This window comes from Crocuta crocuta, unplaced genomic scaffold (assembly GCF_008692635.1).
Source record: "Crocuta crocuta isolate KB4526 unplaced genomic scaffold, BGI_CrCroc_1.0 scaffold93, whole genome shotgun sequence".
Classification (NCBI taxonomy): Eukaryota; Metazoa; Chordata; class Mammalia; order Carnivora; family Hyaenidae; genus Crocuta; species Crocuta crocuta.
Window position 1 is genome coordinate 8,775,775 of NW_027529641.1, and position 20,312 is coordinate 8,796,086.

The window sequence follows — 20,312 nt, forward strand, 5'->3', positions numbered from 1 at the left end:
GAAAATATCTGATAGAGTTCAACACCTACTCATAATTTAAAAAAAACTTTAGCAAATTGGGAATAAAAGGGAATTTCCTTACTTCATAAAGGGTAATTACCAGAAACACACAATAAACATCATCTTCATCAAATAAACATCATCCTCATCAAAACCCGGAATGGAAATGATGCTTGCTATCACAACTACCATTCAACACTGTACCAGAGGTCCTTGCCACACAATGAGATAAACATAACAGAAAAAGAAGTATAAAGAACACACTCAAAATTTTCAAAGAGCAACATAAATAGTTTGGCAGGATACCCTCAGCTAGGAGTCTAGGACCAAATATCTTTGAATGTTTTGACGTTACAGACTTTAGTAAGCCAGGCTGAGAACATACAGTTTATGAGATTGTTTCTCTGGCAAGATTTAGTCTCAAGATATAACTAAGACCAATTTACTAAACATCAAGTGACAGAAACTATGAGATACTACATTGTTTATTATTTTATAGGCTTGGGTTGCTGAAACCCTACCTGTTAAAAACCAGGACTAGGCTGTATGTTCTACATCTTCTTCAGGGAGAGCTTATTAGAGAATGTGTAGCAGATGCTCAACCTGGCACTAGAGAGTCTGGAAATTCTAATGCTTTCCAGAAGTCCCAAAGGTCTGATGCCTGTGGCCTGCCCTACCAGTGGATTACTAATAGAGGTGCAGCAACAGACGGGCAAAAATTAGTCATCTTAGGGAGATCCAGCTCCCTGAGAGTTACCTGAGTGAAGTCTGAGGATAGCTCGTTAGCCAACTCAAAGTGAAACTAGATAGCGGGTGTTTCTGACCTTGGCTATATTCTGTGATACTCAGAACTCTAATCTCAGGCTGTGCTGAAATTATCAACAATAGTTTCCACGAAATTAGCCCCTTCCATATTTAGAATGGCCTCAAGCAACAAAGACAATAAAAGTGGTCACAATATGAGAAGAAAGACTATCACTCTGATGATACTGCAGGAATTAGAAACCATAGGGTGAAAAGGGTAAAAACAGAGCTGTGATGTTAAATTCAACAGAGTCAATGAAGTGAACTTTGGGCCTTGGGTGGGGACAGGATAGCTGCATTTCTAAAAGATGCAGGAGGCTGGCCAGGAACCACTAGTAATCAAGAGACAGGAAGATCAATCACAGCCCGGTATAGCTACACTAAGAATCTTAAAAGAACTGACAAGCAACAAACTTTAAAACTTTCTACACTGTTTCAAATGGACTATGTACTCTGTAAGTGGCTTTCAAATAAGCATGTAATGGAAAATCTAACACTAAAACTTAAGTTCATAAAAAGGATAAAATTATAAAATAAAATCAATCTTGAAGTTACATCCCAGCATTTGCAAGCTCGACGTCTGCCAGTGGAGTAGAGGTGCCAACACTGAGGCTGCAGATAACATCAGGTTTTCACTTCCTCAGACCAGAAGCATAATCTGACATCTTATCAATTTTAACACAAAGATGAATCTGTACTTTGGGGACATTATTTGCCCAATAATAACCTGACTGATGAAAGCAGGGTCCTTGTGGTTTCTTTCAAGTTAAAAAAGAAAAAAATAGACCCACTGTTCTTGTTTGTGCCAGCGCCTCCTGTGGCGTCATCGTGCAGGAATGTTCCAGGCCTGTGGGTGCTACACATCATCCCTTCAGGATCCTCACAGGAGTACTTGGGTGACTGCTGAGTTTTCAGAGATTTTTTTTCACACAAGTGATGCCCAACGTGAAAGAAAACCTCAGAGTGTCTAAGGCCCTCCATAGATTCTTTCCTTAGGTAACTGCAGGGGACATCCTCTAACTTCAGGTCTTATTTGTGGAAACAGCTTTGTCACCTACCTGCCTGCAAAAAGGACTTCTTTATTCTTTAATCCAGTCAATGAATCAAGGTGGCATCCAGAAGTTCAAGAGTGGATTAGTGGGCATCTTTCACTCACAAATTAATGAATTCTGACTGCAGTGTGTGGAAATTTCAGGCTCCTTTTGATCTTAAAGATGCAATTTATGCTTCTGCAACAGCACGGAAGGATATTAAAGGATGTTACCCTATGAGGAATCTTAACAAAACTCTGGCCAAGTGTTATGTTTATGAAGTACCTGTCAAAGGAGGAGGTGACTAAAGGATATCATATGAAAAGTGGCCCTGAATATTTTAAGTATGAATTATCAAATTTTATCAACAAACTATATGTAAGAAGACCTACAGACCTGATTGACGTAAATGAGAAAACCCAGTAGAAGGGATAGGGGTTGAGCAACTATTTAAAGTATTATTAACCCAGAGATGCCCACAAGGAATGGATGAAGAAAACTGAAAAGTAACTGAGGCAGGCATCAGGTTCCCAAATGCATAATGAAATTCACTTTATTTGTTGAGCTCAAGTCATTATATCACTGCAGAAGTCATGCATCTATACCCTGGACGGAATCATTTCTACTAGGAAAAAAAAATAGCATCAAGAATGGATCTGCATCGTAAACAAATTTAAGTGGGAATCAAAGACTCTCTCCTACAATCTTGGACCTCTCAAAATTTGCATTTCAGTTACTCTCTTGCAACTTTGGGTAAGGATCTTATTGAAGATAACCTTGATGATGATGGTCTGTAACTTGATGACGACCCAAAGAAACAGTCACCTAACAAGTAGAGCAGGATCTATGACACTTTATGTTTAGGTAGTAAGAATTTTATAATTTATATTAAGAGATAAACTTAAAAAGTTCATTGTACTGCTAAAGCCTACGTTACGATTAGTTACATTTTGATAAGAAAAATTAAGTTACAAACAGTGTGTCATCCAATTTCTATAAATATAGTATATATATATGTATATATAAAAGCTACAATTTCTATACTGTTTACAAGTATTTTTTAAGGGAGTGAAAATACAGTTATACCATATGCATCTGCAAATACTATGTACAGTTCCTACATCTTAACGCATTTACGGTATAGGCATACTTGAATTGCTTTTATTATGTAGATTATTTAAATTACAATGTTTTGAGGTAACAAAAGGAAAGACCAGTACAACTAATAGTGTGTAAGATCTCACTCCAGACCATGCTGGGGTGAACTGATCTTTTGTTACAAATACGTAACTGATTCACTGGTGGGAGAGCACGTGCCTCAGCGGTCACTAATCCACAAGAGGCTGATATGAGACATAACCTCTTTGTTCTTCCTCTATCCTTTTAGGAGATTTTTTTTTTAAATGGCTGATTAAAATTACATTTGCATATTAAAAATGTACAGAATTACACAATCATCTGGAATTCTCCCTGGCAATGCCATCACACTGAGTGATGTGATCACATGTTCAGCATATGAAGAGTACTAATTTACTTGTACAGAAACTGCCTAGAATATACTTGTCCTTTGGACAGATGCTCCTCTTCCTTTCATCAATCTTACTCAGAAATACAAAGTCAGTATTTTGATGATCTTAATGAAGTCCACTGGAATGCCTAATAGACTCTAGTTTTTGCATGAAACCACACCATGCCAGAAAAGATCATTCATTTCAAATATCTTTTAATTTTCTGCCAGTTTTTTTAAGAGATAAGATTACTTTAATTCAAGCTACAAATTAAAAATGGGGAGAAGGTAGATCTTTCTTCACCATAAAATACAAGCCAGTGACTGAAGATCATATACCTGATGTGATTCTTATAAGCCTATGTTTACAGCTCCTTGCAGATTCTCCCTGCTCACTTTTTAAGAAATAATCTAACAAATATTGTCTCTTTTAGTATATAGCGCTCACTTCTCTAACAGTTATGAAGCTCATAATTCTATATTCACTAAAGCCCATGTACCTGGAAGCCTCTGACAAACATAAGGATAAAACTTACACAAAGTAAAGTTAGTCACAATATTTAATATTTTCATATTTACCTGAATTGTGGTATTTTTTCCCAACATATTCAAATGCAAAGAGTAGCTGGAGGTCTGTTGGCTGGGAATAATGAGCTATTGCAAGGCATACCTAGGAAAAATTCTACATTTAGAATTTGATTTTAACACACTTATTTAAATGAAAATGTACAATAAGGCCTTGATTACTGGAGCATCATCTTGGATGGGGCAGTGATGATACTTATTTACATGTTTTTTCTCTTGACCTAGAATGTGAAAGAGCTCCTAAGGCCAGGTATCTCATTCACTGTTGTGCCCCTAGGACACTATTTATAATCTTTAGTGAGTACATGGTAAGTATTCAGTAAGTGTTTACTAAGTTGAATTTTAACAGGAAAGTAATTTTATTCAAATAAATGAAATGTGAAACCTAGAGAAGCATTCTCTAAAAAGGCAGTGATATATATATGCAGTCCTAAGGAAAGGATTGAAAAAGTTTCATTTTTGGTGGACTATAATGACTTAATACCAGCAATCTGGAAGGCTTAATGTAAGGTATGAAATTTTAACATTCATACCCTATGGATTTAAGAAAAGATCTAAACTTAATAGAAAAGCTACAATCACACCAAAAAAAAAAAATTAGCAAGAAACCCAAAAGTACAGGATGGCTCAAAGATGTACATTTAAAAAAAAACAAAAAACAAAGCTGTGTTTAAGGAAATGGTTTTAGACTATGCCTAGGGTGGAGAAACTGTAGGATTCGGAATCAAACAGATAGGGGCTTACATTGTAGGTCTACCAAACACTTGCCACGTAAATGGTACAAAAATAGTTAATCTCTCTGAGCTTCAGTTTCTGCCTCTGTGAAATGAGATAATACCTATGGCTGGAGTAAGGATTAACAATCTTAATGCACGCCTGGCTCCTGGAGAAGCTCCACACATGGAAATATGGTTGGTATTATTCCCAACTGCCGCTGGATAGAAGGACGGACAGACAGTGCTCTATGCTTACAATGACCTGGACTAGACTGTAGAAGAAAACACTCTTAAATGAACAGAGCGGAAAGAAGAAGTTTAAGACATATGCAAGGAGAGAAGAGGAGATCTTATCTAGAAAGATTAAATATCACTTAGAAAGAAAAGCATTAAGCCAGAATGATACAGTTTTGACAGTGAGCAAGCAGAAGATTTTAGTTGTTAGTCCATTTCCATTAGCAGTGCTTGGGATGGGTTGATGCAAATTTCTACTAACCAGTAACTATGGGTCAAGTTCTCATTTAAAAAATGTTTTAAAAGTCTTCTAAAGCCTTCTACAGTCTTAGTAAATTAGAATATATATACAAATAAGAGGACAGGGTTTATAATTAGTTTTAGTTCCAACTAAAAACAACAATTACAAAAGGTTCCTGAAGCTTTTATATAATATCTCAATTTTCTCAATGACTACAAGGAGAGCTTTCTATGACAGTCCCACTTAACGCAATGAGAGAGAGAAATCTACATTCCCATCCCCGAACTGTCCAACAGTCTTCCTGAAAGAGCCTCTTCTAGAAGCAGCAAGACTACTGCAATCCATACCTTGAAGTCCTCACCCCTTCCTATTCCTCTGGGCACTATATTGACTTTATGAGTTTTGTTGCACTTTTTTCCCCAAGATTATCTTTCATTTTTGTTCCATTTCTCTGCATGACTACAGCCATATTCTTAAGCCATACTCACCTTTCAACATCTCTGTGGGCTTCCCCACATTCTGAAAAAAATCCACAATGCCTAAGAATTCTCTTCTAAAGATAAAATTTTGACCATCAGCTTTGCTTCCAGGATAACCTGCCGTGGTACCCAGATACCTGCCTAATAAATGCAATCTTCCCATTCTTGATTCTTCACCAAACTGGTTCTCCTTCACCAGACATCCCTTCCCTTCCCAATATTCCCTCAGTGGTCTCCCATCAGAGAATGATGCGCCTGCACAATACCATGTCTGTCTCACTCGCAGTCACCTCCTCTGCCACACACTGCTCAGGAAATCCTTCTCCACTGCTCAGCCAAACACGCTGTCTCTGAAAGTACCGTCTCTGTTCAACTCGAATCTCTTCACAGGCCTTACCAGACAGAGCTGATTTCCCAGTATTAACTGCAGAAACGCTTCTATTCTCTCTGAATAACAGAAACTCTGATATAAAGTGTCTCTTCACTTAGCGATGTTTTTGTAGTTGAACTTTCAAAGTATTCATGAATTAGTTTTAAGTGTAGATAAAAAGGGCACAGGGGTTCTCTGACTTCCACCATTAAATTCCATTCCTCAAGGGTAGATGCTACATCTCTCATTCATTCAACAGATATTTCCTGCATATCCACCATGTCCAAAGCCCTGGGGCTGCAGCAGTGAACAACAGAGACACAGATCCCTGGCTCACTACACGTATATTCTAGGGGGGAAGACAGACACAAAACAAGATAAACAAGAAAAACCGTAGTAAGTGAGATAATTATAAGTGCTAAAGGAAGAAAAAAGTCCAGCAGGGAAGGAAAATGAAGTGTTATGGTGAGGCGAGAAGGAAACAGGTTAATAATTTAGAAAAGGAGACCAGGAAAGACCTCTCTGCACAGAGCTGAGTGAAGACCTGAAGACTTCTGCATTTTTGCTCTGTTTCGTAGTTTTCTGAGGGTGCTTTGAACATAACAGCAGCTGCACTAAGAATACTAGTTGACCAAGTTATTTACTAACATAGTAAGGAAAAGTGCTCTAAGCCAAAGAAACGAGCATATCACGTTCTCTAAGACATTTAGAAAGCAGCCACAGGCCTTGTTTACATAAAAGAAATTCACAGATCATTGATTATGAAATATGTTGTTTATGGCCACAAAGCAAAAACAAAGCCTATCTGCTAGGCAAAACCCAACACAGCCCAATTCTAAAAAGCCCTTAAGAATAACACAACATCACATTTATAATGGTTAGGAAACAAATGGGTATGTCTAATAGCATCTTCACTTAACGACTATGAACAATCTCATGAAACAGAAACTGTCTAATCACCTGCACGATGGCTGACTTTGGCAGGGAGGGGGCACAACTTGAACTAAAGCCTGTGCTCAGTAGTGTCATTAAAAGGTGCATAATGTATTTCTATGTAACCTAAGTGAGGGGAATCTTTGGGAACCCAGATAAAGGCACATACCACCTGCATTTCTGGGGTATATTCCTGCTGTTATGTAGGACACTTTGAGAAGAGAAATAAAGCCAAGATTCCTCTCCCTCAAGCGTTTTCATACACGCTCTTTAAAAAGATTATGTCCACATTCCTAGCTTCCGTCACTGAGAGTTTTCAAAGACTTAAAAAAGTAGGTCTCATTTTCATGTAAAACTATTCTAATTTTGCAATGTACTCCATAAGCATTAAAAATTTTTATAAAACCTCTACATCTTTAAAAACTGCTTCTGAAAATAGTTCATCTGCACTGGTTATTATAGGGAATGAGAGTATCTTGGTATTAAAGACAGTGAATTATGGTTAATATTTTATTGAAGGAAAAAAGTAAACTACTTCTAAAGTGATTTTTGGACCGAGTCTGATTCTTGTGGACAGAAGCCAGAAGTACCCACAGCTGGCTTCTCTTCTAAGACCAGCCGGGGGCTCAGCCCTGGGAAAGCTCAAACCTTATCAAGTTCTAACACACTGGCAAACAAAACCGGTTTCCTATATTTTTTGTGGTCTGAAAGCCACCAAGGAGTAAGTCTCATATTCAAGGCAAAAAAAAATAAAAATAAAAAATAAAAAATTTCAGGAAAGGCCAACTTATTCTTTAAATCTATAGATGGGTTGAATTTTCATTTCTAGGAAGTATGCTTGAACAAGTAGTTCACAACCAACTATTCTGAGAATAAAGTGGAGACAAACGGCAAAGAATTTCACTTGCCATTTTATATGTATATTTTTTATAAGTGATAAATCACTGAAAATTGTTTAAGTGATAAAAAGATTTATCACTTAAAACATGAGGGGCATTTTTTTTTTTTTTTTGCCCCTGTTTTGAGCAGAAGTTCTACAAAAGGAAATGGTGGCTCCAAGTTGCTTTGAGGCTAGGTGTCCAATTATGTGTTATCAAATTCCTTTTTTCTTTATACAGATCTGTCCCAAATATCCTTATTTACTTGTGACAGGCCAAGGATAATGAGGATGAATGCTAATGGATGCAGCAGCACAATGTCATCTAATTTTGTCATAACACAATTTAGGCAACACTAACTAGACTACCAGAAGGCTATAGAGCAATATTTAACAAAATGTGAACCAACTTAGCATTCTTAGATTTTGTATGTCAAACAGAAATATAAATGCTTTTGGTATTCAAAGCTAATCAGTGGTTTACCCACCAATGAACTCTGAACATACATCTTGAAACACTGCATTTTAAAATGTGCATTTTAAAACAACTTAAAAGATCAGAGCATTTGTAGAGAAAATTTAGCATTCAAAGTTTCTGGGAGATAGAGTCAAGCTGTAACTTCCCAACTGGTAGCTAATTTTAGATGAAAACTTGTTCACTTCAAATAAAAGATTTATGCTAGAATTCTTGTTTTTAACTCATTAAGCCAGCAAGCTTTAACAGCACACATGCCTCAACCTCTCTGTTTGAAAACGTGTAAATTACAGAAAAAATTCTTTATGTCCCTACTGCCTCTAATTTTTTTTCCTGCGCCCTCTTTCCTCCCAACATGACTGTTCAAAAGACAAAAAGAACATTTCCTTCAGGCCTGAAGTTACATCCTTTTCATATATTAAGACAGTGGGATTTCCTAAAATCTTGTTTTGGGAAAAGGCATAAACAGGTGGACTAGGTTATTTTTTGGTATACGGTTCAATGTGGCCCCCTTCATCATTTATCAGCAGTACGACAAGGGATATTCTGAATTTCCAGAACACTTATCTGTTTCATTCATTTGGCAACTCCTAACTTACGTATCTCTATCTGACCCTTCCCTGCTCACAGTGTCTCTCTCTGACTCTCAAAAATAAATAAAAAAAATTAAAAAAAATGACGAGCAAGTGTATACTAGAAGGCTCAAAATTATTCCAAATTATTATGATTTCCAATTACTGAAATAGAGTCATCTGAAAATTATAGTTGAGAGCGAGGGGAAAAAAGGAAACTTTCTAAAAGAGTATTGGGCCACTGTATCATTTCCTTAAAAAAAAAAAAAAAAAAAATCCTGTCATAACTAAACCTCCCAAGTTCTATGGTGTCTCTATTCTTGAAATGCTACATACATCCTGAAGTTGAGGTTTTCGTAAGCAGATTCTTGATGCTTTGATTAAATTACACACATATATTTAAGCTCAAGAAAGTAACTCAACTAAAATGTTTTATATTCAGTCTACTACCTATTTCCTCCTGAAGTCTTTCCATATATGGGTGGGCATCTCAAATTAGTAAAATGCCAAAATCACAACCTGTAGAACTGAACAGCTGAAAGGGGACTTAAAATCTATCTAGAGGCACCTGAGTGGCTCAGTCCATTATGCATCCAACTCTTGTTTTCGGCTCATGTCATGATCTCATGGTTTGTGGGATTGAGCCTTGTGTTGGGCTCTGTGCGGTCAGCACAGAGCCTGCTTAGGATTCTCTCTCCCTCTCTCTCCGCCTTCCCCTGCTCATGCTCACCTTCTTTCTCAAAAATAAAATAAACATTTAAAAAAAGCCAATCTAACTGACTTTTTGAAAATGCAGCATGCTGATAGATGGTTTTACAGACTCTACCTGAAAACTTTTAGCCATAGAGCACACCATCACCTGCTAGATAATCTAGTCCCAGTGGTCCATCGTTTTCAGATATTTATCTTATTATGCTTGCCTTCCTGTGAAGAAACCACCAAAGTGTATGAAGACAGCTGCCTTAAGAATTTTTTGACAGCCTCATTTTGAGATCAACAGAAAATTCACTGCAGTAAGTCTACTAACCATGAAAAACAAATGCACCCATTTTTTTGGTGGTGCAAAAGCAGTCTCATTTCTTTCTTTCTTTTCTTTTTTTACTAATAGTTTATTGTCATAAAGTGGTCTCATTTCTGCAAGAAGGTTCCACTTCACTAAAAAAACTGTTCCTTCATCCCCAATGTGTAGAAGCAGGCTTCCCTGGAAATTCTGTTATTCTCCTCATTTGCTGCAGCATATAGACTGGACTGGCAGGGCAACAGGTCCACCAGCTTCACTTGTTGGCCAAAGCCAAATGTGGGATAAAGGAAGTGGGAATTTCTGTCCATGAATCCTACTCCATGAGCAGGCAATAAACATCCCCCAGAACGCAGGAGAAAAACAAAATCAATGAAAAAGTCCCTAGTTTTTAGCTGTTCCTCTGAATAGCACTCAAATTAATTCACTATGATTTCTTTAAAGCACTAATAATTACTAGGCCTCTCCTGTAACTATACATTTACCTAACCCTTATGTAACTTAAATCTAGCCTTTAGTTCATTGATAAAGTTCTTAAGTATTTTCTAAAGTTCTAACCAAGAAAGAAACTAGCTGGTAATGCTCTTAATGTAAAAGATATACTAATCTCCACATCACAGTTTTTAGTATTTTAGAAGCTGAAGGAAAAAAACAACAACTATACATAATATTTTAAAGCAGCTATAAATTAGTCCAAGGAAATAGTCCTATTAACATTCTTGGCTTTGACTTTACTTAAGGAGAGATCTGATAACTTCCCCTAAAAACAAAACAAAACAAAAACCTCTTGATCAACTGAGAAAAGAGAATTTCCATACAGAACTGATACTGGTAAATATAGTGTGAAGCCCAGAACTTGATAAAGCTTAATAGTATTACCTTTTTGGCACTTTCAGGACCTGATTCATCAAAGCGAAATCTCACAATTCTGAAATCTTTACAGTAAATAATTAACTCTGTTGGATTAAATTTCAATTTCTGGTTGGGACCCAGGACTTTCTGCTTCCTCTTGTGGTCATTTACTAAAAACGAAAAAAATAAAGAAAAAATGTGTAAAAATTCTTTCTTGTTACCCACTCTTTTATACACTTGAACAAATTATTACTGAAAATAATTAGGTTACCCACCACTTAAGCGCTGCTTCTCTGGAGTCTGTCATATTTGTCTACAATTTCTAGAGCTTTGAGAGATTGGTTTTAACTTTGCTTTTAACTAGATTTTAAATGATCTTTGCACAAACCACCTAGACACATTTAATACTTAAAGTTTTAATTAAAAAAAAAGACAAATACTTAGAAAATATAAAAAGCTATGTATGCTATATTTCCTTTTAAAAATATGGGGCGTCTGGGTGGCTCAGTGGTTAAGTGTCTGACTTTGGCTTAGGTCATGTTCTCACGGTTCATGAATTTGTCAGCTGTGCTGACAGCTCAGAGCTTGGAGCCTGCTTCAGATTCTGTGTCTCCTCCTCTCTCTGCCTCTCCCCTGCTTATGCTCTCTCAAAAATAAATAAATATTAAAAAAATAATTTATTAACTACTCTCTCTTTCATTAATGTTCTTAGGACTGAAAAAAATTGGGGAGGGGAGTAAACCTACAGAAATAAAATTCCAACCCAAGTATCTGATTCTTTAAGCAATACTTCTTGAGGAGAATCAGCTTTTATGGACTGAGTAAAGACTACATACCTGTGACAATTTGCTCAATACATGTTAAAGGGACATCATGCTCACCAAGAAGAAGGTTTCTATAATGGAATTTCTGAAATAAAAAATTATGTTCACATTAACTCTTTCCCCAATAACCTCAAATGGTACTAAGAGCCTTACTTTTAAGTGTAATAAGAAACTGTGATGTCTAACCCTAAAAAGGACAAAAAGCTTTTGCCTGCAGAGCTAGGACAATTCTAATGATGAAGTATCCTAAAACACACTTCAGTTGTAAAAAGGAGAAAGAAACGCATGCTATGTTCACATTCTCTCCACCTTGCTTTTCAAACTTTTAAATATGAAATGAGGTTAAACTGTACACTACAATCATTATAATACCCAAGATATATAATATTACCAATCACTTCATAGACAACCATTTACATGTCTAGTTTTGGTTTAACTGTCATTAAAATAATAAAGAAAAAGGGACTCTTAAGTCCTCAGATTTTGCCTGTACAAAGGAGAGTTCAGAAAATCACTCTTTAGAAAGTACTCTTTTTGGGGTGCTTCGGTGGCTCAGTAGGTTGAGCATCTAATTTCAGCTCAGGTCATGATCTCACGGTTTATGAGTTCAAGCCCTGCGTTGGGCTTTGTGCTGACAGCTCTCCCTCTCTCTCTGCCCCTCCCCTGTTCATACTCTGTCTCTCTCTCTAAAAAATAATAAATAAACATTAAAAAAAGAAAGTAACTCTTTTAGAGCAGTAATTCTACTAGAAATAATCTTGAGGCAAATTATAGCTTGTTTTTAACTTGTGAACAAGCATTTTATATTCATTTTTAAACTCTGAACATACTTGATACTATTAACTGCTATCAGTAGAACTCTGGCTTATTTTGCCTATTAGTGGTATCAAATGTAAGCTATTTCAAATATATGCATCTCATTTACAGTGAAGTCTGGGGCCAGAGATAAAAATGAAGCCAAAAACAAAGGGGAAAAGCCTCGTCTACAGCCAAATAAACAAGTGTGTCTGCATACTGGTATCTGTAAATGCCTTTAGTCTAAACATTCCTACAAAATTGTGCGAAAAACACACAAATATACAGTAAATATTTTGGTAAATTAGTGAATGACTGTATGAAATATACTTAGAGTAAGACTTTAGTTAAAAGTTTGCAATTACTATCCAATTAATATCCAAACATTTGAGTAGAGAATAATTACTATTATAAATAAAATTCCAGGGGTAAAAGTATTTAACACTTTACACATCAAAATAGAAGAGCTGAGGAAAAGTACAGAATTTTCAAGTTAATCAAATGAACATTTAAACTTTTAAAAACCAAAATTATATGGAACTACTGTTTTCAGTGAGACCATAAAATGGCAAGATAAGGATGATTAAAGTTTTATTCATATTTTTCTTCATTCTAACTCTACTAGAAATTCTGAAACTTCAAATTAGAATTTGATGTTTCAGAAAAGGAATTGATTAGATAAAAATACTACGAAATGTATAAAATGTGCTGCACTTACACAATTATTTGCTATAATTAAAATTTTCTCTTACTACTAGTAAAAAAAGGATATCTTCACTTTTAAAAACAGTTCAAGAGGGCGCCTGGGTGGCTCAGTCAGTTAAGCGAACTGACTTTGGCTCAGGTCGTGATCTCACGGTTCGTGGGTTCGAGCCCTGCGTTGGGCTCTGTGCTGACAGCTCGGAGCCTGGAGCCTGCTTCAGATTCTGTATCTCTCTCTCTTTCTGACCCTCCCCTGCTCATGCTGTCTCTCTCTCTCTCAGAAATAAATAAAAAACATTAAAAAAATTTTAAAAAAAGATTTAAAAAAACAGTTTAAGATGTGGAAGAAAGAAAATAAAAACTCTCTTATTGAAAAGGATACATAAGCAATAATCACAGAAGATAAAAATCAAGGTGATTCACAACCATCTTACTAATTCTATTCCTCAAATTCCCAACATTTTTCTTAAACTTTCTTTTGAATTTTAATTCAATACATTCCCAACATTGTTAATCACTTAATGATTTTATTATAACTTTACATACCCATGCTTTATGGGATTATATGTACTGCTTAAGGTCAAATCCTTGATACAATTAAACAGCACACAAATAAAACACACCTGTAATGGCATTGGATCATCCGTAAGAAATGAAATTTTGAAGTTACTGCAGATCAGCTTTCCCCACAAATCGTACTGACTTGTGTCCGTTGCAATGCATTTTCTCACAAAGTTGACTTCATTTACGACAATTTCTCCTTTTAAAAAAGAAAAATACTGTGTGAGCTACAACTATACCATAAAGTGTCTACAGTCACTGTGTGGCCTACAAGGACTGCTTTCTGATGGTGACAGTAAGAAGGGATGTTGGAAGCTCATGGGTGCCAGGCACCACGGGTGTTCCTTCCTTGCAATGGTACTAGTAACAAAGGGACTGCCCCCCTTTTTACAGATACTGAGGCACAAAGAGCTTAAGGGTCTGAGATGGTTCAACCAGAAAAGATGAAACTGAACCTACGTTCTTTAATACTATGTGATACTGCCTTCCATTATCATTTATTGAAAGGCATTCTGGAGAAAAAAAATAAACTACACTCCTTCAGAGTATTACTGGATGGAATATTTGTGTTTTATTAACATGTGACTTTACATCCCAATGTCTTTGATTCCTTTTCTAAGGGATGAGAAACAGAGTTTGGGTTTAACCACAAAATTAATATGTAATCTATTATTGGTAAATAGGGTTCAGGATGGCAGGGTAGGAAGATCCTGAGCTCACCTCCTCTCACAGATACAGAGTTTATAGCTACATATAGGTAATTTCCTGTCAAAAAAAAAAAAAATACTAAGGGCGGGGTGCCTGAGCAATTCAGTCCCGTAAGCATTCGATTTCAGCTCAGGTTGCTCTCTCATGGTTCGTGAGTTTGAGCCCACATTGGGCTCTCTGCTCTCAGCAGAGACTGCTTGGTATCCTCTGTCTTCCTTTCTCTCTGCCCCACCCCTGCTCACATGCATGGACTCTCTCAAAAATTAATAAACATTTTTTAAAAAATTAAAAAAAAAACCCAACAACACCTGAAGGCTGGGTGATGGCTATGCACTGGGCAAATGAGAACTAAACCACATAAAGCAGGTAGGAGGGTGGGGCATCCCTGCATGATGACCCACGACAAGGATGGCATTCAAAACCCTGAGGTTCTCTCTGAATAGTAAAGAGTTTGAATGTTACATGTCAGGCATCCCACGTTTTAAGGCATACCTTGAGAGACAAGACCCCAAAACAAGTTAACTTTGAAAACCAATGAGGGTCATGTCCCAAAACCCATAAGACCATAGAGATTTGAGAAACTGCCCTTAAAAGGCTCAGACACAGACTCACCCACCTGAGGGCCCGGGAGAGAGGCAGCCAATGGTGTCCAGACTTAAAGTAAAGAAGGATCACCTGCTTACATTAAAGCATTGGCCTGAAGGGCAGGTATCTAACATAACACACTTTTCTAGGAGCCTGCTGGAATATTCTCCCAAAACAGAGGCTGGTGGGCACCATTTTTGCATACTCTCTTTGCTGTGCTCCACAGCACCAGTATCTCCCAGAAGGGAGCTTTTACATCCATCTGGTGCACCAATTTTTGTGGCTGCCAACCTAGGGAATGCCTCTTGATCACCTGGCTCTGACGATTCTTGGTCCCACAGGACTATAATGGTGGGTGTTACCCAGAAAGAAGTGCATGTCCCTGCCTGGAGCCTTGATTTCTGTGATTGCTGCCACAGAACATCTCTCCATCATGTGGCTCTGGTAGCCAGTGGTATTTACACTTTTGGGTCTCACAGGATCGTAACCAACAGAGAAAGAGTTCTTGAACAGCTGCCACCCTCAGAGCACAGCAAGAGGTGACAGATCCAGGAGCACAGTCCTTCTGTGAAGGAGGACCATTAGCTAATCATCACAACTTTGGCCTGAGAGGCAGGTTTCTAGTTACGCACACATCCAAGGTCTGACTATAATTCTTTCCAGAGACCTCGGAGGGTGGGCACTGTCTTTGTGCTCATCCTCTGTAGCATTCCAGAGCATCGGTGTCTCCGAGTGGGGAGCTTTACATGCCTCTGGTGCCCTGGTTTTTATGTCTGAAGCCCCAGTTTTTGCAGCTGCTTCCCGAGGACATCCCTGGACCACCAGGCTCCGGTGGCTGGGGAGGACTTAAATTCCTGGGTCCCATGTAACTGTGGCAATTGGAGAGATGGTTCTTTTTCTTTTTTTTTTAATTTTTTTATATTTTTTAATGTTTTATTTCTGAGAAAGAGAGAAAAAGAGAGAGAGAGGGAGAGAGACAGCATGAGCAGGGGAGGGTCAGAGACAGAGGGAGACACAGAATCTGAAACAGGCTCCAGGCCCTGAGCTAGCTGTCAGCATAGAGCCCGACATGGGGCTCGAAGCCATGAACCGTGTGATCATTACCTGAGCTGAAGTTGGACACTTAACTGACTGAGCCACTCAGGCATCCCAGAGAGATGGTTCTTGGCAGGCTACCAGCCCTAGGGTGCCATGCAGCCAGGATACAGGCACAACCCCCCAGTCTTTCTATGAAGGAGGCCTCTCTGCTTGTGCTAGAGCCTTGGCCTGAGGGGCAGGTTTCAGGTTTGGTATACAGTCGTGGTCTACAGAACTGCTCTTGAAGAAAGCAGGCTGTGGGGGCCATCTTGATGTTCTCACTCTGCCTTTCTTCAGCTTGCCAGTGTTGTCCAGAAAATGCTTATTTACTTGGCTAGAGCCCCGATTTTTGTGACTGCTACTCAGGGAACACCTCCAGATCTTCTGGCTCTGGTGGCCAGTAGGGCTTACACTTGTGGTCCCACAAGACTACATATATTTGCATGTCTTAAAAAGTTAATGCTAGAGGGTTTGGCTTCTGGTCAGCCAGAATCTAGTTGCTTAGATCCTCCTCTTTGAACACTGACAGGTTTAGCACATCCTTAACTACTGGGAGCTATTAAAAATATAATAGGCTGCTTGGACAAGGACAACCATTTGAGAGACAACGAAGAGCTGGGATGGGGTTCAACAATAAGGTTAATCTCCTACAGTAGTTATTTTATCTACTGTATAGAAATCAATACAGAGAGTCCAGGAAGATGAAGAAATAGAGGAATATGTTCCAAATGAAAGAACAAGATAAAACCTGAGACAAAACTTAGTTAAATAGAGATAAATAATTTACCTAATAAAGAGTTCAAAGTAATGGTCATAAAGATGCTCACCAAACTGGGGAGAACACATGAACACAATGAGACCTTCAACAAAAAGAAGGAAGCTATAAGAAAGTACCAGATAGAAGTCATAGAATTGTCAAACACAGTAACTGAATCAAAAATACTCCTGGGAGGTTCAACAACAGACTAGATGATAAAGAAGAACAAAATCAGTCAACTCAAAGGCAAGGCAGTAGAACCTGCCCAAATCAGAATAGCAAAAAGAAAAAACAATGGAAAAAGTGAGGCTAGCTTCAAGGACTTACTGGACAATATCAAATGGCTAACATTTAAATCACAGGGCTCCCATGAAGAGAAGAGAAAGGGGCAAAAATCTTACTGGAAGAAATAATGGCTGAAAATTTTCCCAACCCGGAGAAGAAAATGGACATCCACATCCAGGAAGCTCAGAGAGTTCCCAGTAAGAAAAACCCGAAGAGACCCATGTAAAGACACATTATAATTACAATGTCAGAAGATAAAAACAAGGACAGAATATTAAAAGCATTAAGAGAAGGGGTGCTTGGGTAGCTCAGCTGGCTGAGTGTCTGACTTCAGCTCAGGTCATGATCTCACAGTTCCTGAGTTCAAGCCCCACATCGGGCTCTAAGCTGTTAGCACAGAGCCTGCTTTGCATCCTCTGTCTCCCTCTCTCTCTGCCTCTCTCTCTGTCAAGAGAAAAACAACTTGCTATACACAAGGGAAACCCCACAAGGCTATCAGAACTTTCAGCAGATACTGCACAGGCCAGAAGAGAGGACACCATATATTCAAAGTGCTGAAAATTCTTTTGACCTAGAAGACTCTACACAGCAAAGTTATTGTTTAGAAGTGAATAAAAAAATTTCCAGACAAGCAAGTTACCACCACTACACTGGCTTTACAAGAAATGTTAAAGGGACTTCTTTAAGCTGAAAAGAAAGTGCACTAATTAATAAGAACACATATGTAAGAATCAGGTATACGTAGCATTACTTATCTCAGACAAAACAGACTTTAAAAGACTGTGATAACAGATAAATAAGGGTTTTACCTAACGATAAAAAGGTCAATTCAACCAGAAGATATAACATTTGTAAATACTTATGCATCCAACATAGGAGTACCTAAATATATAAAAAAAACATTAACAGTCCTATAGTGAAAAATAAGACAACAATATAGTAATAGCTGGGAACTCCATTATTGCCAATAAATTGGATCAATTACCAAAACTGGACGAGACTGTCACAAGAAAAGAAAATTATAGACCAATATACCTAATGAGCACAGATGCAAAAATCCTCAACAAAATACGTGCAAACTGAAAAATTCAGCAATAATACATTAAAAGGACCATATACCATGAGCAAGTGGGATTTGTTCCAGGGATGCAAGGATGGTTCAATATCTGCAAATCAGTCAATGTGATACACCAGATTAACAAACTAAAGGATAAAAATCAAATGATTATCTCAATAGATGCAGAAAAAGAATCTGACAAAGTTCAATAACCATTTATGATAAAAACTCTCAACAAAGTAGATACAGAAGCAAACATCTAATAAAGGCCATGTATGACAAGCTCACAGCTAACATCATACTCAATAGAGAAAAACTGAAAGTTTTCCTCTAAAATCAAGAACGAGACAAGGATGCACACTCTTGCCACTTTTATTCAAAGTAGTATTGGAACTCCAAGCCACAGCAATTAGGTAAGAATAAAAAAAGTCATCCAAACTGAAAATGAAGTAAAACTGTCACTATTTGCAGATGACATCATTTGTACTATTTGTATATGGACACTTTAAAGATTTCATCAGAAAGCTGCTAAAACTATAATAAATGAATTCAGTAAGGTAGTGGGATACAAAATCAATACACAAAAGTCTGTTACATTTCCATATACCAAAAACAAACTATCAGAAAAAGAAATTAAGGAAATAATATTATTTACAATTACATAAAAATATTCAGGAATAAATGTAACCAAGGAAGTAAGAAACTTGTATAGTGAAGACTGTAAAATATTAATGAAAAAGACAAGATGACACAAACAAATGGAAAGATATCCCATGTCCACAATTGGAAGAATTAATATTTTTAAAATGTCCATTCTGCCCAAAACAATATACAAATTCAATGCAATCTCTTAACAAAATTCCAGTGGCATTTATCACAGAAATAGAACAATCTTAAAATCTATATGTAACCATTAAAGACCCCAAACAGCCAAAGCAATCCTGAAAAAGAACAAAACTGAAGGTGTGATGCTCCCTGATGTCAACCTGTAAAGCTATAGTAATTAAAATAATATGACACTGGTAAACAGACACATGGATCAATGGAATAGAGTCCAGATACAAACCCACACATATGTGATCAATTAATCTGTAACAAAGGAGCCAAGAATATACACAGGGGAAAGGACAGTCTCTTTAATAAAGGGGAAAGGACAGTCTCTTTAATAAATGGTGTTTAAAAAATTAGATAGCTAGGCTACCTGGGTGGCTCAGTCAGTTCAGTGTCTGACTCTTGATTTTGGCTCAGGTCACAATCCCAGGGTCATGGGACCAAGCCCCACATCAGGCTCCACACTGAACATGGAGTCTGCTTAAGATACTCCCTCTGCTCCTCTTCCACACTCACCTGCTCTAAAATTTAAAAAAAAAAAAAAAAAAATTTTTTAAAGAAAGAAAATTAGATAGTGACATGCAAGAGAACAAAACTGAACCACTATCCTACATCATACACAAAAATTAACATAAAATGGATTAAAGACTTGAATATAAAACCTGAAAGCATACAGAAAAAAATATACGTTGTAAACTCCTTAACATCGGCCTTCGTGATAATTTTTTTAATCTAACACCAAAAGCACCAAAAGCAAAAACAAACAAGTAGGACTACATCAAACTAAAAATCTTCTGCACAGCGAAAGAAACGATCAACAGAATGAAACGGCAGGCTACTGAATTAAAGAAAATACTTTCAAATTATATATATGAAGCTAAGATCCAAAATATATAAAGAACTCATACAATTCAACAGCAAAAACAAAATCAAACCTGATTTTAAAAATGGCAGAAGATATGAATAAACATTTCTCCAAAGACATATAGATGGACAACAGGAACATGAAAAGATGCTCTACATCATTAATCGTAAGGGAAATGCAAATCAAAAGTACAATGAGATACACCCTCACACACCTGCTAAAATGGTTATTATCAACGAGATTAGAAATAACAAGTGTTGGCAAGGATGTAGAGAAAAGGTAATCCTTGTCTACTACTGGTGAGAATGTAAACTGGTGCAGATACTGTGGAAAATAGTATAAAGCTTCCTCAAAAATTAAAAATAGAACTACCCTATGATCCAGAAGTTCCACTTCTGTGTATTTACCCAGAGAAAATGAAAACATAGCTTGAAAAAATATTTGCACCCACATGTCACTGCAGCATTATTTAAATAGCTAAAATATGGAAACAATGTAAGTGTCCATCAATGGATGAAAAGATAGAGAAGATGTGATATACACACACACAGATACAAACACACACAGGAAT

The 20,312-nt window shown here is 37.2% G+C and overlaps 1 protein-coding gene across 1 annotated transcript in view; it reads right to left on the reverse strand.

Annotated features, from left to right (window-relative positions):
- The window catches only part of MTMR10 (myotubularin related protein 10), a 52,161-nt gene that overhangs the window by 18,729 nt on the left and 13,120 nt on the right, over positions 1 to 20,312 (reverse strand). Inside the window, exons 3-6 of the mRNA XM_077762420.1 lie at positions 13,639 to 13,775; positions 11,531 to 11,603; positions 10,722 to 10,864; positions 3,922 to 4,012 (exon numbers count right to left, since the gene is read on the reverse strand). Of these exons, the coding sequence (XP_077618546.1) occupies positions 3,922 to 4,012; positions 10,722 to 10,864; positions 11,531 to 11,603; positions 13,639 to 13,775 (444 nt within the window). The remainder of the gene's footprint in view (positions 1 to 3,921; positions 4,013 to 10,721; positions 10,865 to 11,530; positions 11,604 to 13,638; positions 13,776 to 20,312) is intronic.